This window comes from Oncorhynchus tshawytscha, linkage group LG18 (genome assembly GCF_018296145.1).
Source record: "Oncorhynchus tshawytscha isolate Ot180627B linkage group LG18, Otsh_v2.0, whole genome shotgun sequence".
Lineage (NCBI taxonomy): Eukaryota > Metazoa > Chordata > Actinopteri > Salmoniformes > Salmonidae > Oncorhynchus > Oncorhynchus tshawytscha.
Window position 1 is genome coordinate 4,277,404 of NC_056446.1, and position 19,398 is coordinate 4,296,801.

A 19,398-nucleotide genomic window follows, 5' to 3' on the forward strand; every position below is an offset into this window, starting at 1 on the left:
AAAATTATATTGCATCAACAGTGTCGTTATCCTCTCAAGGGTACTGGAGTAGGCCTACTGCAAACAGAGGTGCCAATAATTTTTACACCTATCTTTTAGAGTTTTAATTATTATTATTTATTTTAATTGTATTTAACCTTTCTCTAACCAGGCAAGTCAGTTAAGAACAAATTCTTATTTACAATGACGGCATACACTGGCCAAACCCGGACAACGCTGGGCCAATTGTGCACCGCCCTATGGGACTCCCAATCATGGCCAGTTGTGATACTGGTTTCCAACCAGGCTAGTGTAGTGATGCCTCTAGCGCTGCAATGCATTGCCTTAGACCGCTGTGCCACTCAGGAGTTAAACAAAATCTTTATCAGAGCAATTGTATTAGCATAAAATAATATACATTTCCTATTTGTTTTGCATATAATATAGAAATTCAATTTATTCCATACAATTTGTTTTGCTCATTTTTTTATCAAGGGTGCCAATAATTGTGGACCCCCCTGAACATATGACAGCATATCCCCAATAGGTAGCATCTTCAGCACATTCAGAGTTAAACACACATTTCAGTGTTCGACACAGAAACAACAAATATCAATGCCTTTTCCATATATCAATACATTTTGCAATCTTCTTCAATTAGCATATATAATACTGTGCAATCTATTCCAGTTTTAAGTACACTTGCCTTGCACTTCAGAGGTTCCCCTTTTTTTAAAATTTGGTAACAAATCTAGTCTATTCCACACGACAAAGTGAAGACTGATTTGAATTAAAAATGTCACACATTCCAGCCATCATTACATTTAACATCAACTTTGTTACATGAAATGCAAATGTGATTCCAGAAAGTCAAAAACTATATTCCATTAACAGTTGTTTTAACTTGTTGGTTGAAAAACAAAATGGTATCTTCTGATTGAGAATGTCTGTTTGTGTTTGGTAGGGCTGTAATGTTTATTGAGCAACCATGTAAAAAAATCCCCCTGGAACTCATTGGCTTTAACAGTCCAAAGTGAAGGTTGCAGAGGTCACCTTTTCACATTCTGGTTTTGTGAGCCTCACTAGAATATATGCAACCAAACAAAAATGAGTGCACATGGAGAGCATTGCCAGGTCCATTTAACACACTAACAAAGTAATTTCTGTCATTAGTGGCACAACATTATTGCACAATAACTGTTTTTGGACTGTGGGTGATAGAATAAAAAACAATTGTAATCACGTCAGGTCATCCTTAAGTTTGATCGGGTACATTTACTGTTTCTACAGACCGTTAGTGTCAGAAGGCTGCTTGTTGAGAACATCCAGGGCCGTCTGAGTCTCCTTTTGTCCGTCTATGGAGCAGTTGGACACAGCATTGGCCACCTGGCAGAACTTGCGCAGTATAATCTCCCTTAGAAGCAGGTAAACCCAAGGGTCCAGGATCTGGTTCAGAGAGGCCAGGCGAATGGCGGTGAGAAAGAAGTTACAGTCCACCTGGATGTCTTGACTAGGAGTGAAAGACACTTCTGCTGGTTTGCAGTGATGTGACGACGTCTGTGTCGAGATCATTCTTAACATCAGCACCTAAAGAAGAGAGTCAGTGAAAATTGAATCAAGAGTACCTTGGAGGGTCTCGCTTTACTTAACATCATTACTAATTTATAGATATGAGATACCATACCTGGTCACAGAGATGGCAAACTCTTGAAATTCCTTCTGTCACTACATATTTCGGTAAAACGGCTTTTAGTTTCTACACACCTCACTTACGGAAAAAAAACAGTTGGACACATTGGGAACGTGGTAATGTTATTTCATAATAAAAATGGTGTGTTTCTGATGATCCTGCCTTCATTATGTAATTGTTTGGTTTTGTCATGCAGGGCTCACTTTTTTTATTTGATTATGTTACTTAGATTAACGCACGGGTGCGTCCAATGGATTTTAATCAGCTCTCAGAAGCTGCGTTTAACATGTGGTTGTCCTTCATCTGATTAAGATGATCCAATCACTGACTGATTTGAGATTTGTTGTGGCTGCACATGGTAATAAAATGTGTCTCATCTGCCCACTGCAAATTAATCCAACCTGCCTCAGACATCCCCTTATGACAAGCTGTATAAATCGACAGAAAACAGCACCGTTTTATAGTCAATAACTGTATAATATCATCATTACAACCTACTTTTGTTATCCAATGATTTAAGACTGGTCATAATACTGTTCCGGGTAACCTAGCCCTGTCCACAGCCTGTCCTATCCCTAAGAAAGTCATTGCACAAACAAGCTGAGTATCTAGATGTGTGTACAAAATACAGTTAATGCACAGTATAAATAAAAATTACACTTAGGCCTTATTGCACACTGTAGAAACAGAAACAGGATACATTATAGAGTACGCCAAAAAGATAATCTAATGGTGCAACGCATTTACCAAAACAGGTCTCTGGACAGGGTTGATATTTATGCATGGATGTAAACCATTCTACTGAAACAGCCAATGCTATTTTCTGGAGTGCATTAAATCTAAACTGGATATCGGTGAAGTCGGCACAGTCTTTTTGGATCTTGAAAAGGCCTTTGAAACTGTGAATCATGATGTCCTCTTATCCACACTATCCTCCCTTAATGTGTCCACTGAAGTCATTAGTTGGATGTATTCCTATCTGACAAACAGAAGTCAAAGGGTTCGTTTGGGAGACACTCAGTCGGACTCTACTATAACATTGGGGTCCCACAAGGGTCAATATTAGGCCCCCTTCGGATTACCATCTATATAAATTCTCACACAAGTTAACATACAGATGTATGCAGATGATACAGTTCTGTATGTACACTACACAAAATAGACAACTAGTTGTTAACAAGTTAACTGAAGATATGGTACATGTTTCTAAATGGATGACTAATTTTTGCCTGCATTTAAATATCGACAAGACTGTTTCTATGTACTTCTCTAAGAAATCCATTGATTCTTCTCAACGAGCTGTTCATGTTAATGGGGATAATCTGAAAGTTGTGTCTAATTTCAGGTATCTTGATGTCATTTTGGACTCCAACTTGACATTTAAGAAATATGTGAAGAAGGTGGTTAACACGGTCAAGTTTGGATTATCCAACTTTATGTTTATAAAACCTTTCCTTTGCCTGGATGCCGCCAAACACATCTGAGATATTGCCTCACACGCTGGTCACAAGCAGGAGCTCCTATTCTGAAACCAATTGAATCACTCTACAAACAAACACTTAAGGTTTTTGATAACAAACCAAACAGTTACCACCCATTGTCATATCATTTACAAACATAACTTATTTTAGTCTGGATAGCTTTAAGCATTATGTAGATGAAAACCTAGTCTTTAAGATCTTGCCCCTCCACCCCTATGCCGGCATATCATGCTCAAGGAAAGCACCTCCAGGATAACAAGGGCAGTAAATTAGAGGGAATTGCGTTGTCCCTTTTTGACACAGTGCAATTGGTCTTCTCTGTTAGAGCTACAGTATACTGGAATGCAATGCCCCTCGACTTGAGAAGCTGCACTGATTATGGGATTTTTTAAATTGATATTGAAAACATGGCTAAAATCTATCCAAACCTGTACGTACACAAGTTCTGTGCTTCCTCATATGTAAAATTACAGTTGATGATTGTCACGCCCTGGCCTTAGTTATCTTGTTTTCTTTATTATTTTGGTTAGGTCAGGGTGTGACATGGGGGATTTATGTGTTTTGTCTGGTCTAGGGGTTTTGTATGTTTATGGGGTGTTCTCTAGTCTAGGTGTTTATGTAAGTCTATGGTTGCCTAGATTGGTTCTCATTTAGAGGCAGGTGTTTATCGTTGTCTCTGATTGGGAACCATATTTAGGCAGCCATGTTGTTTGGGTATTTTGTAGGTGATTGTTTCCTGTGTCTGTGCCACACTGTACTGTTTCGTTGCCAGTTCATTTTGTTATTTTGTATTTGTGTTCATGTTCAGTTTTCCCTATTAAAACATGGACACCTACCACGCTGCATATTGGTCCGATCCTTGTTTCACCTATTCAGAGGAAGAGGAGGAAATCTGCCGTGACAATGACAGTGTTGTTGTTAGAATGATTTATTATTGGATGTAATGTATTTGTATTTTGTATTGTTTAGTGAGTATTTGTATAGTGGCTGTGTAAAGGTCCTTTACACAGCCAGAGGGAGCACCCCCCTATCCACATCGATGGGACAGTAGTGGAGAGGGTAGGAAGTTAAGGTCCTCAGTGTACACATCACGGACAAACTGAATTGGTCCACCCACACAGACAGCGTTGTGAAGAAGGCGCAGCAGCACCTCTTCAACCTCAGGAGGCTGAAGAAATTCGGCTTGTCACCAAAAGCACTTACAAACTTCTACAGATGCACAATCGAGAGCATCCTTTCGGGCTGTATCACCGCCTGGTACGGCAACTGCTCCGCCCACAACCCTAAGGCTCTCCAGAGGGTGGTGAGGTCTGCACAATGCATCACCGGGGGCAAACTACCTGCCGTCCAGGACCCCTACACCACCCGATGTCACAGGAAGGCCAACAACCACCCGTGCCACTGCCTGTTCACCCCGCTATCATCCAGAAGGCGAGGTCAGAACAGGTGCATCAAAGAAGGGACCGAGAGACTGAAAAACAGCCTCTATCTCAAGGCCATCAGACTGGTAAACAGCCACCACTAACATTGAGTGGCTGCTGCCAACATACTGACTCAACTCCAGCCACTTTAATAATGGAAATGTATGGAAATTGATGTAAAAATGTATCACTAGCCACTTTAAACAATGCCACTGAATATAATGTTTACATACTCTACATTACTCATCTCATATGTATATACTGTACTCTATATCATCTACTGCATCTTACCATCTTTATGTAATACATGTATCACTAGCCACTAAACTATGCCACTTTATGTTTATATACCCTACATTACTCATCTCATATGTATATACTGTTCTCTATACCATCTACTGCATCTTGCCTATGCCGTTCTGTACCATCACTCATTCATATATCTTTATGTACATATTATTTATCCCTTTACACTTGTGTGTATAAGGTAGTAGTTGTGGAATTGTTAGGTTAGATTCCTCGTTGGTTATAACTGCATTGTCTGAACTAGAAGCACAAGCATTTCGCTACCCTCGCATTAACATCTGCTAACTATGTGTATGTGACAAATAAAATTTGATTTGATTTCAAATCACTTTGACATCAGCAAACCGCTCGCCCACACAAAGCCTTACACGCTGTCTGCCATCTGCCATTAAATGTGTCACGCTATCTGCCATCTGCCAGTACAGTTGAAAATGAGACTCATCCGTGAAGAGCACACTTCTCCAGTGTGCCAGTGGCCATTTTTATTTATTTTAATTTTATTTTATTTTACCTTTATTTAACCAGGTAGGCAAGTTGAGAACAAGTTCTCATTTACAATTGCGACCTGGCCAAGATAAAGCAAAGCAGTTCGACAGATACAACGACACAGAGTTACACATGGAGTAAAACAAACATACAGTCAATAATACAGTATAAACAAGTCTATATACAATGTGAGCAAATGAGGTGAGAAGGGAGGTAAAGGCAAAAAAGGCCATGGTGGCAAAGTAAATACAATATAGCAAGTAAAACACTGGAATGGTAGTTTTGCAATGGAAGAATGTGCAAAGTAGAAATAAAAATAATGGGGTGCAAAGGAGCAAAATAAATAAATACATTTAAATTAAATACAGTTGGGAAAGAGGTAGTTGTTTGGGCTAAATTATAGGTGGGCTATGTACAGGTGCAGTAATCTGTGAGCTGCTCTGACAGTTGGTGCTTAAAGCTAGTGAGGGAGATAAGTGTTTCCAGTTTCAGAGATTTTTTTAGTTCGTTCCAGTCATTGGCAGCAGAGAACTGGAAGAAGAGGCGGCCAAAGAAATAATTGGTTTTGGGGGTGACTAGAGAGATATACCTGCTGGAGCGTGTGCTACAGGTGGGAGAGGCTATGGTGACCAGCGAGCTGAGATAAGGGGGGACTTTACCTAGCAGGGTCTTGTAGATGACATGGAGCCAGTGGGTTTGGCGACGAGTATGAAGCGATGGCCAGCCAACGAGAGCGTACAGGTCGCAATGGTGGGTAGTATATGGGGCTTTGGTGACAAAACGGATTGCACTGTGATAGACTGCATCCAATTTGTTGAGTAGGGTATTGGAGGCTATTTTGTAAATGACATCGCCAAAGTCGAGGATTGGTAGGATGGTCAATTTTACAAGGGTATGTTTGGCAGCATGAGTGAAGGATGCTTTGTTGCGAAATAGGAAGCCAATTCTAGATTTAACTTTGGATTGGAGATGTTTGATATGGGTCTGGAAGGAGAGTTTACAGTCTAACCAGACACCTAAGTATTTGTAGTTGTCCACGTATTCTAAGTCAGAGCCGTCCAGAGTAGTGATGTTGGACAGGCGGGTAGGTGCAGGTAGCGATCGGTTGAAGAGCATGCATTTAGTTTTACTTGTATTTAAGAGCAATTGGAGGCCACGGAAGGAGAGTTGTACGGCATTGAAGCTTGCCTGGAGGGTTGTTAACAGTGTCCAAAGAAGGGCCGGAAGTATACAGAATGGTGTCGTCTGCGTAGAGGTGGATCAGGGACTCACCAGCAGCAAGAGCGACCTCATTGATGTATACAGAGAAGAGAGTCGGTCCAAGAATTGAACCCTGTGGCACCCCCATAGAGACTGCCAGAGGTCCGGACAGCAGACCCTCCGATTTGACACACTGAACTCTATCAGAGAAGTAGTTGGTGAACCAGGCGAGGCAATCATTTGAGAAACCAAGGCTGTCGAGTCTGCCGATGAGGATGTGGTGATTGACAGAGTCGAAAGCCTTGGCCAGATCAATGAATACGGCTGCACAGTAATGTTTCTTATCGATGGCCGTTAAGATATCGTTTAGGACCTTGAGCGTGGCTGAGGTGCACCCATGACCAGCTCTGAAACCATATTGCATAGCAGAGAAGGTATGGTGAGATTCGAAATGGTCGGTAATCTGTTTGATGGTGAGCGTTTGCACACTAACAACACGAAACTGGAGTCAGGTCAAGACCCTGGTGAGGATGACGAGCACGCAGGTGAGCTACCCTGAGACTGTTTCTGACAGTTTGTGCAAACCCACAGATTCATCAGCTGTCCGGGTGGCTGGTCTAAAACAATCTCCCAGGTGAAGAAGCCGGATGTGTCGGTCCTGGGTACTGGATTATTAAGAATCCAAGATGGCGTAGCAGTCGGATGTGTGTCTTTGTTTTGTCCCCTTCCGTGTATTATTATTATTTATTTATTTTATTTTATTACCTTTATTTAACTAGGCAAGTCAGTTAAGAACAAATTCTTATTTTCAATGACGGCCTAGGAACAAGTGGGTTAACTGCCTGTTCAGGGGCAGAATGACAGATTTGTACCTTGTCAGCTCGGGGTTTGAACTTGCAACCTTCCGGGTACTAGTCCAACGCTCTAAACACTAGTCTACCCTGCCGCCCCAAGTATACTGTATATCCCGTGTATAAATTGTTTTCTTCAAATATATTTTCGTTTTATATATTTATTCTCACTTTCCATCTATGGACTGAATATACTCTCCTGCCACCCGCCTCACCCAATGTGGTATGGATCTGCCATTTTTATACTTTAGAACTGGAAACCCCTTCAGAAGCTAGCCAACTAACTAACTACTAGCTAGTAGTCAGTTAACTCGGACATCAGCCAGCCTCAACCCGGTCAATTCCTGCCAGTCTGCACAGCACGAAATCAACCCAGAGCATATTGGACTGCTTTTTCTCTACCACATCTCCGGATTCCTACCGCAAGCTCTGAACCTTTACACCAGATCATCGCAGCTAGCTAGCTGCTATCAAAGTGGCTACTCCAGGCTAATGTCTCTGTCCCGAAGCAAGCACCAGCTAGCCTCGAGCTAGGCCCATCTCCCAGCTAGCAAAAGAGATCCACCAGCCAATTCTTGGGCTACAATACCTCTTTTGCTAATTGGCCTGGACCCTCTACTGCCGACAAGGAGCCCCGCCGATCCATCACGACTGGTCTGCCGACGTAAACGTCCGAGGTGGTCTGAACAGGCTCTTTCGTTGTGATGTCGCCGGATGCCCAACTGCTAGCCCCGGCCCACTAGCTGTCTGAATCGCCGTGTCTCCAGCTTGTCTAGCGTAGCAGCGACTACGGAATTGGCTCCCTGACTCATCTAGTGCTGCTCATTGGACCCTATGATCACTCGGCTACACATGCCTCTCCCTAATGGCAATAAGCCTGGTCTATTGCTGTATTGATTAGTGATCATTGTCTTATTTCACTGTAGAGCCCCTAGCCCTGGCCAATATGCCTTAGATAGGCCTTTTGTTCCACCCACACGCGGTGACCTCATCTGAATTAAAAGTGCTTTCCTCACCATCTTACATAAACATGCTCCATTCAAAAAATGTAGAACTAAGAACAGATATAACCCTTGGTTCACCCCAGACTTCACTGCCCTTGACCAGCACAAAAACATCTTGTGGCGTTCTGCATTAGCGTCGACTAGCCCCCGCGATATGCATCTTTTCAGGGAAGTCAGGAAGCAATATACTCGGTTAGTTAGGAAAGTTAAGACTAGCATTTTCAAACAGAAATTTGCATCCTGTAGCACTAATTCCAAAAAGTTTTGGGACACTGTAAAGTCCATAGAGAATAAGACCACCTCCTCCCGGCTGCCCACTGAGGCTAGGAATCACTGTCACCACAGATATACCTACGACAATCGATAATTTCATCATGCATTTTTCTACGGCTGGCCATGCTTTCCACCTGGCTACCCCTACCCCGGGTAACAACTCAGCACCCCCTGTAGCAACTTGCCCAAGCTCCCCCCCGCTTCTCCTTCACCCAAATCCAGACAGCTGATGTTCTGAAAGAGCTGCAAAATCTGGATCCCTACAAATCAGCTAGGCAATCTGGACCCTCTCTTTCTAAAATTGTACACCGAAATTGTTGCGACCCCTATTACTAGCCTGTTCAACCTCTCTTTCTTATCATCTGAGAACCCCAAAGATTGGAAAGCTGCTGCAGACTTCAAAGGGGGAGACAATCTAGACCCAAACAAGTTAAAAAACAGATCACCGACCATTTCGAATCCCACCGTACCTTCTCCACTATGCAATCTGGTGTCCGAGCTGGTCATGGGTGCACCTCAGCCACGCTCAAGGTCCTAAATGATATCACAACCGCCATCGATAAAAGACAGTACTGTGTAACCGTCTTCATCAACCTGGCCAAGGCTTTCGACTCTGTCAATCACCGCATTCTTAAAGGCAGACTCAATAGCCTTGGTTTCTCTAATGACTGCCTCGCCAGGTTCACCAACTACTTCTCAGATAGAGTTCCATGTGTCAAATTGGAGGGCCTGTTGTCAGGACCTCTGGTAGTCCATGTGGGTGCTACAGGGTTCAATTCTCGGGCCGACTCTTTTCTATGTACAGTATATATCAACTATGTCACTCTTGCTGCTGCTGATTCTCTGATCTACCTCTACGCAGAAGACACCATTCTGTATACATGTATACATCTGGCCCTTCTTTGGACACTATGTTAACAAATCTCCAAACGACCTTCAATGCCATACAACACTCCTTCCGTGGCCTCCAACTGCTTTTAGCATCATTACTCTGGACGGTTCTGACTTGTTCTGAATATGTGGACAACTACAAATACCTAGGTTTCTGGTTAGACTGTCAACTCTCCTTCCAGACATTAAGCACATGTACACTATACCGTGACAGTAAATGCAATTCCTGTACCTCATGTTAGGTTTACAAACTGCAGATAAAATTGCCCTAAAATCTTAAGCATTTTACACATTCTTCCAGAATATTAAGATGATTTATTACATTATAATAAGGTGGCATCTATCCCAACAATGGAATTTGTACAGGATTTTCACACTCTGTTGTGATGTGACTATCATTAATGTGCCATGACTTTCCCTCCTGGTCAAGGATCAAAGACAGCACCCCCTCTCTCACCAGAGAGGAAGAGGGGGGGGGGGGGAAATTGGGCTGGTTGATGACTAATGACCGGTTGTAAAAAGTCTCTCTCTGGCCCTTTGCAGTATGGAGAATGGAATGTCTGAAGGTTACAACAGAGAGAATTTACAAAACTCCAACATCCAAAAGTGGATAATGAAACAATATTTCTACACAAAGAATGTGGTAAATGGTCAGGAGGATAATTTATTGTTTGGTGATATCATTGAAGACGTTATAATGGAACCATTGTAACTTTAACCTTTTTGGGATAGGGGGCAGCATTTTCACTTTTGGATGAATAGCGTGCCCAGAGTGAACTGCCTCCTACTCTGTTCCAGATGCTAATATATGCATAGTATTTTTAGTATTGGATAGAAAACACTGAAGTTTGTAACACTGTTTGAATGATGTCTGTGAGTATAACAGAACTCATATAACACGTGTTACACAAGATGGGGATTTAAAAAGAGAGTGAGAGAGAAAGTGAAGCAACACTTAGATACATTTGTAAACTACGCTTAGTTTAGCCCTAATACCTTGCCCCGAACTGTCGCTCTTAGGTAAGAAGTAATTCATGTATTTACGTGTTGAAGATCTTCGTCAGGTATCTCTGTTGCTGGGTTTCGCTTGGGGATAAGTTTTCAACGGAGGCTTGTTCTTTGGATGACCTTCTCCTTCATAAGTCTCTGATTGTCCACAAGATGGTACACTGTCCTTAGTTTTCTGTTTACTTCCACTGGAAGAGTGATCTCCTGAGGACGGCTAATCAGTAATGTCAATGATCCCAGAGTAGTGATGAAAGCCATTTCGACAAACATTTATTTGAAGAGAATAACCAGATAGTCCTGCTTAAAATTCACCTTCTTAGATACAGTATTTAGAACAGCTACTCAACCGTAGCATTGATTGCTAAGAGGTTACTTTGTCTTCTTCAACCTCGTATTGCGTTTACGGGGTCGCGACTAATCTTACACCTCAGCTGCAGCTCGTGGTCATTCTAATCTGATATGTTAATTATTACCTCAAATGCTTTACACCCTCAGATAGAAAGGGGGCGTTTACATCTTGCTGACATGCTCTCTGGGTTCCCTGGGGTGTAGCTAAAGCAAGGTATCACATTTTAATATGATCTCGTTAGATAACTAAAATCACAATCTTATCATCACAAAAACATTGTCTTTATCGTGGATATTTTCCACACAACGTAAAGTATGTGAACATGATATACACTGTATGAAAACTCTTCAAGTTACAATGTTTTCATAATAACATCTTCATACAACTTTTATTGACCTCACAAAATAGACATTAATCTTCCACATTCCATCTCTCATCATGACCGACATTCGGAGGATGAAATTAAAAGTAGATGCTTTTTCCACTTGGAACCGGTAGGTTCGCTAGAACTTGTTCATGGTTTCCTCAAGCAGAAGAGTGGTGGAATTATGTGGTTTCCACATCACCAACAAACTAACATGGTCCAAGCACACCAAGAAAAGTTGTGAAGAGGGCATGATAAAACCTATTCCCCCTCAGGAGACTGAAAAGATTTGGCATGGGTCCTCAGATCCTCAAAAGGTTCTACAGCTGCACCATCAAGAGCATCCTGACTGGTTATATCACTGCCTGGTATGGCAATTGCTCACCGACTGCAAGGCACTACAGAGGGTAGTGCGTACGGTCCAGTACATCACTGGGGCCAAGCTTCCTCTCATCCAAGACCTCTATACCAGGTAGTGTCAGAGGAAGTCGCTAAAAACTGTCAAAGACTCCAGCCCCCCAAGTCATAGACTGTTCTGTCTGCTACCACACGGCAAGCGGTACCAGAGCACCAAATCTAGTCCATGAGGCTTCTAAACAGACATCTAATCAAATGGCTACCCAGACTATTTGCATTGCCCCACCTCCAGCCCTTTTGCGCTACTCTCTGTTATTATCTATGCATAGTCACTTTAATAACTATTATTAATAGAGTTATTAATTACCTCGATTGACCGGTGCCCCCGCACATTGACTCTGTACCGATACCCCCTGTATATGGTCTCGCTATTGTTATTTTATTGCTGCTCTTTAATTACTTGTTCCTTTACTTTCTTGTTCTTATTCATTTTTTTAACTGCATTGTTGGTTCAAACCAAGCTGCTTACCCATTGCAGATTCAGTCTTCCCAGCCTGGTGCAGGTCTACAATTTTGTTTCTGGTGTCCTTTGACTGCTCTTTGGTCTTGGCCATAGTGGAGTTTGGAATGTGACTGTTTGAGGTTGTGGACAGGTGTCTTTTATACTGATAACAAGTTCAAACAGGTGCCATTAATACAGGTAACGAGTGGAGGACAGAGGAGCCTCTTAAAGAAGAAGTTACAGGTCTGTGAGAGTGAGAAATCTTGCTTGTTTGTAGGTGACCAAATACTTATTTTCCACCATAATTTGCAAATAAATTCATTAAAAATCCTACAATGTGATTTTCTGGATTTTTTTTCTCATTTTGTCTGTCATAGTTGAAGTGTACCTATGATGAAAATTACAGGCCTCTCATCTTTTTAAGTGGGAGAACTTGCACAATTGGTGGCTGACTAAATACTTTTTTGCCCCACTGTATATATATATATATATATATATATATATATTTTTTACCTTTATTTAACTAGGCAAGCCAGTTAAGAACATTCTTCCCGGACAGCGTGTCAGTGAATTCCTGTAGTGGGCCCATGGTTTGTTCACTGACTCCAACACATCATTTTCCTGATAGTTGGGCACCAGGTGCATGCTTTTCTTCTCTGAATCCAGACATGGGCTATGGCCTTTTCTTGTTCCAGGATTCATTCTATCATCTTCTGTCTTGAACCCCACCTGGTTGGGGACTCTGTGATGAGCTGGTGAGTGTGTAGACTGAGCTCAGTCTGTGCTAGAAACGAGTCTCTCCATGTCTATTCTATTGTTTAGGAATATTTGAGCTAGCTGTTTGAATATGTAATTTATATAATCATTTTGATTGAAAATGTATTAATTTAGATAATGTTGTTATAATTAAAACAGCCTGTGTTTAGATTGGCAGAATGACACAACTACTAACACATTAGCCTACAGCTGGCCTGAACATATATTTTTTGAATGCACTTTAATTATCCAATGTCACACTTACCGAGGTCAAGCCTGTGCCCAAGGCAGGCGGATCCAGTTGTTCAAGCGCAACGCTTTTATCATGTTGCTCCCGCTGTCAGTTGTCATGCACACCTGTCGGTCTTTGCTCATCTTCCACGATGCCAGAGAGTATTTGAGACCCTGGGCTATTACTTCACCCGTATGATCATCGGGGAAGTAAGACGTCTGGAGGTAGACATTTTGGCAGGGTTTCTTCAGTGAAATACCTGTGGCTTGGCAACTGATATTTGTGGTCATCTGTACCTAGCAGCTTCTTAACTTCTTGGTGACAGGGGGCAGTATTTTCACGTCCGGATGAAATGCATGCCCAAATTCAACTGCCTGCTACTCATCCCCAGAAGGTAAGATATGCATATTATTAGTAGATTTGGATAGAAAATAAAATATTTTTCTCTTTTTTAGGTCACTCTTTTCAATGAGTTTTCATTGGGAATCCAGATTTCTAAGGGACCTTCTTGCAGTTCCTATCGCTTCCACTGGATGTCAACAATCTTTAGAAATTGGTTGAGGTTATTCCTTTGTGTAATGAAGAAGTGCGGCCATCTTGAACGAGGGTCACTTGAAGTGTACAGTTAGATGACCAGAAAGCTAGCTACAGTTTGTTTTCCTCTGTATTTATCGATTATTTACATTAATAAATACCTAAAGTTGTATTACAAAAGTAGTTTGAAATGTTTTGGCAAAGTTTACATGTAACTTTTGAGATATTTTGTAGTCACGTTGCACAAGTTGGAACCAGTGTTTTTCTGGATCAAAAGCGCCAAATAAATGGACATTTTGGATATATATCGACGGAATTAATCGAACAAAAGGACCATTTGTGATGTTTATAGGACATATTGGAGTGCCAACAAAAGAAGCTCGTCAAAGGTAAGGCATGAATTATATTTTTATATCTGCGTTTTGTGTCGCGCCTGCAGGGTTGAAATACGTTTTCTCTCTTTGTTTACGGAGGTGCTATCCTCAGATAATAGCATCATTTGCTTTTGCCGCTGGATTCACAACAAGTGTAGCTTTAATTTCTCTGCATTTTCCCTGGCTTTTGGCCAGGTGACATTTCCCAGAGAGGTTAAAGCCTGGCTTTTCTACTGTACAGATTGGAACCATATCTTTCGCTATGTAATAGGTCACTGCATCCGTTATCTCCTTCCACCTCAAACTTTTCTTGTCATAAGGGATTAAGTTTGAAAAGGATGTAGCTATGGTAGTTTGTCTTTTAGCAGACGTTTTGGGAATCGAGCGACTGGAATCAGCATTGCGTAGTCTCACGCATTCCTCCCATTCCACCTCGTGTTTCAGTTGCAGGTGATGGAAGAGGTTAGTTGTCCTGCTGCTTTTTGAAGCAATTGTCTTTCGACACATTTTGCACAGGACATTCGTTTGCTGAAAATCAGACCTCTTAAACCCGAATCACTTCCATATTACTGAAAAAACATTGCTGCCCTTTTTGGGGATGATTTCATTTTCACGAGAGGCTGAGCTGGCTTCCTCACTTTCCATTTTGGTGGAACTCTTACCGCCGTTACACTTCTCTGCCGTGGTTACAATTAGTGAAAGGCTGTCTAGGGTTGTGATAGGTGGATAACCTCTGTGCACGTGTTGCCACACAATTGGGACATGATTCAACATTGGGCTGACAGAGAAGAGACAGAGATGCTGCATTTGTTAACTTCTTGACGCTACTTATCCCGTTAGCGGAATAATTGTCATCAACAATCGATGAATTGCAGAGCGCCGCATTCAAATAATATTACTAAAAATATTTATATCCATGAAATCACAAGTGCAATATAGCAAAACACAGTTTAGCATTTTGTTAATCCACCTGTCTTGTCAGATTTTGAAAATATGCTTTACAGCGAAACCAATCCAAGCGTTTGTGTAAATTTATCGATCACTAGACAAAACATTATGAACACCTAGCATCAAAGTAGCTTGGTCACGAAAATGTTTAGCTTTTATCGTCGGATTCCGATAAGTTCTCCCATATATCGTGCATCCCTAAAAGTAATGATGGACTGTTGTTTCTCTTTGCTTATTTGAGCTTTTCTTACCATAATATGGACTTGGTATTTTACCAAATAGGAATAGTGTCTGTACACCCCCTACCTTGTCACAACACAACTGATTGGCTCAAACGCATTAAGAAGGAATGAAATTCCACAAATTAACTTTTAACAAGGCCCACCTGTGAATTGAAATTCATTCCAGGTGACTACCTCATGTAGCTGGTTGAGAGAATGGCAAGAGTGTGCAAAGCTTTCATCAAGGGAAAGGGTGGCAACTTTGAACAACCTCAAAGATAAAATATATTTTGATTTATTTAACACCTTTTTTGGTCACTACATGATTCCATATGTGTTATTTCATAGTTGACGTCTTCACTATTATTCTACAATGTAGAAAATAGTCAAAATAAAGAAAAACCCTTGAATGAGTAGGTGTGTCCAAACTTTTGACTGGTACTATATGTTCAACTCATAGCTAGTTTATCCCAGTGACCATTTTGAAGGATAGGTACTGACTGAAATGTAGCCGGCTATTTAGCATGCTGGCTTATAATGGCCATGCAGTAGCCAACTATAGTTAGCTAACACACTTTTGTACATCGCGCTGTAATGTACAATACAATGACCTTATTTTAATACTTCCAGGTCAACTGTAATATGAATACCATTGTAAAGCACGATTTCTTCCCTTTCCAGTAAAATCAATGATGAGACCCTGGGGAGGGGGGTTCAACTTTTCTGCAATACTATTGGGCCATTACCATGTCAATCGAAGCTTGAATAGAAACGTGGTTCTCTGCACAGACTGATGCCCACACAGTCCCATTAGTTTTAATTGCAGCCTTGTTTGAATGCAGTGGTTGTGCAAATTTGTACGGAATGGGGTTAGTCAACAGTAGCTAGATAGCTAATCGTGGACACCAAATGACACAGCTACCTAGACTTGGGAGCTCATGGGCTCACAGGCTGCATTAGCCAACTGGTTAGATATAATTACACCACGGCAACAATAACTAACTTTTCCACTTAGTTTTACACTGACCACCGCATTTAGGAGGATAGCTAATTACTGAAATGTAGCTGGCTAGACCACTGGCCAGGCAATAGCCACTAACTTATTGCGGACACACAACCTATTCTTTGATACATTTGGGTTAACTTGCTGATATCAAACAACACATACCAGACCATTTGTGGATAGGTCAAAATAACAATTAGTGGGCTCATTTTTTAATGATCAGTGAACCTAAAATAGATTGGAGGTTTTCATTTGGTTCAACAATTATGGACAATAACAGTAAACTCCAAAAAATCATCATAATCTTATTAATATGTATATTTTAGGAGAAGGGAAGATTCAACTTTATTTAAGAAGATAATAGCATTTTTTTCAGTTTTATGAGCAGAATGGCACTGTTGGGAGGAGAAGCTTCATTTCCTAAACGAATTTTCAAAACGTGCATTATGATGCATTAGAAGAAAAACACTTATGACAATAATCGTGTACATTTGCATGACAATTATTCGTTACCCAAAATGCCATAATCGTCACAGCCCTATTTCTTTCCCCAACTGATTTGGTGATCAAACTGAAGCTGTTTCCCAAGTTGTTCAGTCGGTGTTAACTCGTGGGCGGTGTGAGCTAGCTAAACAGATTGCTTTGTAGAGCATATGTGTGACATCAAGCACTCAAGAACGTTAACTAATCACCTCAAGATGGCTAAACCAATCACCTGTGTGTCAATAAGGTTGTAAATGAGACCCTTCCTTTGGAACTTTAATTCAAATGTGCGTTCTGTGAATTATTTGTCGTATAGGCGTGCCGTGTTAAATATGATTCTAGTATTTTAGAGAGTTCTACACCACATTACCAAATGCTATAAAACAAGAGGAAAACCACTAGAACTTACCAGTAAAGGAACCCAGCATATAAGCAGTACACACATGATTCCCAATAGTTGAATGACTGTCTCCGTGGTTAATCGTTCCCACTGCTTGGATGACTGAGATGTGCCCGATTTCGTTTTGCAACGAATAACTAATCCACGAATTGTAACGACGTTGCAGGAGAAAGTCACAAGAAGTGAGAATATCCCAAGAACAGCGAAAGTGACGGAGAAAAACATGTTGCCCGGGACCTCTCTGTCTCCAGTGCTTATGAAGCACCAAGTGCCTGGCCATTGCAGCGTATAGTGCCCAACTCCTGCGACCGGCAACAGCGAGAAAAAAAGAACAAGACACAATATAACTGCCAGAATTTGCTTTGTCACACTTGCCTTCATGTGATTGGAGTACCAATGAGGACTTGTAATCGCCAATGCCCTCTCAATTGCCATTGCGCTGGCAAAGAATAGAGAACACAAGCCAAAAGTTGTCATACACACTCCAAAGAAAGCACACAGACTCCCGGATGAGTCTATGCGGTCCCATTTCAAATCGGCTCTGTAAACCGATATAACTATCGGGCTGGTGAGAAGCTGTCCAAACAGATCTGTCAATGCCAGCGACCCTATGCAGAGTAGGAAAGACTTTTTCCTGTTATTTTCTTTTTTTCTGTACGAGCTATATACCAGCATAAGAGCGAGAGAATTGCCCACCATTCCCGTTACCATCATAGTAATGGGGAAAACAACTGATACGGATCCACAGCTGCCACTTTTGGTGACATTGCTCTCACGCAAAGACTTGTTGGATTCCAACATCTCTCCAGGAGAAGCGTTGCGCCTGGTATCCAAAGAGTCTCAGTTCTCGGAAATCATCCTCTATGTGAGGATACATACAGGCTAATTCCACTGTACACGCCCAGCACCCTCCAAGTGTTGCTGGAAAGCTACTGTGCGTAAAAACGCGTCACACTTTTTAAAGCACGGGAGGTGGGACTACCTGCAAGAGCATATGCACAATTTCAAAATTCGTCAGGTATAACTTTCTACACCAATTGCTCCAGGAGGCTAATTTTGGCAGCTGGACAAGGGCATAATATAAAGTGCATGTTCACTTTTCTGCTAAAATTACATTGTAAATGTTTTAGCATAGTCCTATACCTAGTAGGCAGCTATGCCTTACATTGAATATTGGTCTAGGCTATTATTAATGGCTTTGATGTAGCTATGATTGATCTTACCTGAACTAGGGGTTCTGATCCATTCTGAGTTCCACTGAAAAGCTTTTTTAAATGAGACATTTTGGCCTTGCTGCTGTTTTATTCAATCTTAGTTTTATCACAGCTTTTTCAGGGACCCATTGGAAGCTCCCTAAACCACATGGTTGGGAATCACTGACCTAGGACTCTTCAGAGCCATGGGAAAAGCCTAGTTGTTGCATTTAAGAAAATGTAGGCCTACTAGCCTAATTATCACAAGGCAAGCCTATATCCTTCACATTGTAGTTTACTTTTAATTCAATGCCATTTGCTAGCCTGATGACTCAAACTAAATTATTATGCTGCTTTGTCATTCACTACATACATTACTAATCACCCTTTAAATCGAGAGGTATTTCATTTTGCTGTATGTCATCTTCAAGGAATCTTGCCCTGCTACTGAACAGAGAAGTGTAGTGTTTGTAAAGCTTCACCATCATAAACTTAAATGGGAGGCAATTGTGATAATATAATTGGCTTTACAGGCAATGTGTATCATTTAACATTGCTATTATAATAGTACTCACTTATAGGAATAGAAAATTGTTTAGAAGTGGCTAGTTAAGCCATCACTGAAAACCACACATTTTCCATCTATGTTTTGGTAACTTACTGTTTTTCAACAAGACTGAAGAGACTGCAAAGTTTTAAAATGTTCAAAGTGATGTCCATCTCGCCACAGAGCCTTCAGCAGCAAGGGAGTGTTTCCACTCAGTTGTGGATGCCTACAACATCATTGCGCAAAATGGTACACAGCATCATCTTGATATGTGTGGAACGAAACTTCAACATTCACCTTCTGTTACCATTTCTGTCAAGCCGTCTATGCATACAATTTGATGCATACTTTAAATTTATCCAATGTATGTACCACACAGAACTCACTGCAACTTCCTCTGCAATGCTGCAAGTCAAGTGCAGTGTTCCATTGAAAATGAATGCACTGTACTTCTGGTGTACCAAAATGCAAAAACACTGTAGGTATGATCGAGGCATTAACTTCCATTGGGCACGGAATAGCGTTTGGCCTGAACTAGGAGTGTC

At 41.3% G+C, this 19,398-nt stretch overlaps 1 protein-coding gene across 1 annotated transcript; it reads right to left on the reverse strand.

The window, feature by feature from the left end:
- Nucleotides 1–304: 304 nt before the first annotated feature.
- Nucleotides 305–17,932, reverse strand: ptger3 (prostaglandin E receptor 3 (subtype EP3)). The gene is made up of 2 exons (XM_024378642.2): nt 17,123–17,932; nt 305–1,566 (listed from the first exon to the last, which is right to left on the reverse strand). The coding sequence occupies exons 1-2, from the start codon at nt 17,912–17,914 to the stop codon at nt 1,264–1,266; spliced, it is 1,095 nt and encodes a 364-aa protein (XP_024234410.1). The 5' UTR covers nt 17,915–17,932; the 3' UTR covers nt 305–1,263.
- Nucleotides 17,933–19,398: the final 1,466 nt, after the last annotated feature.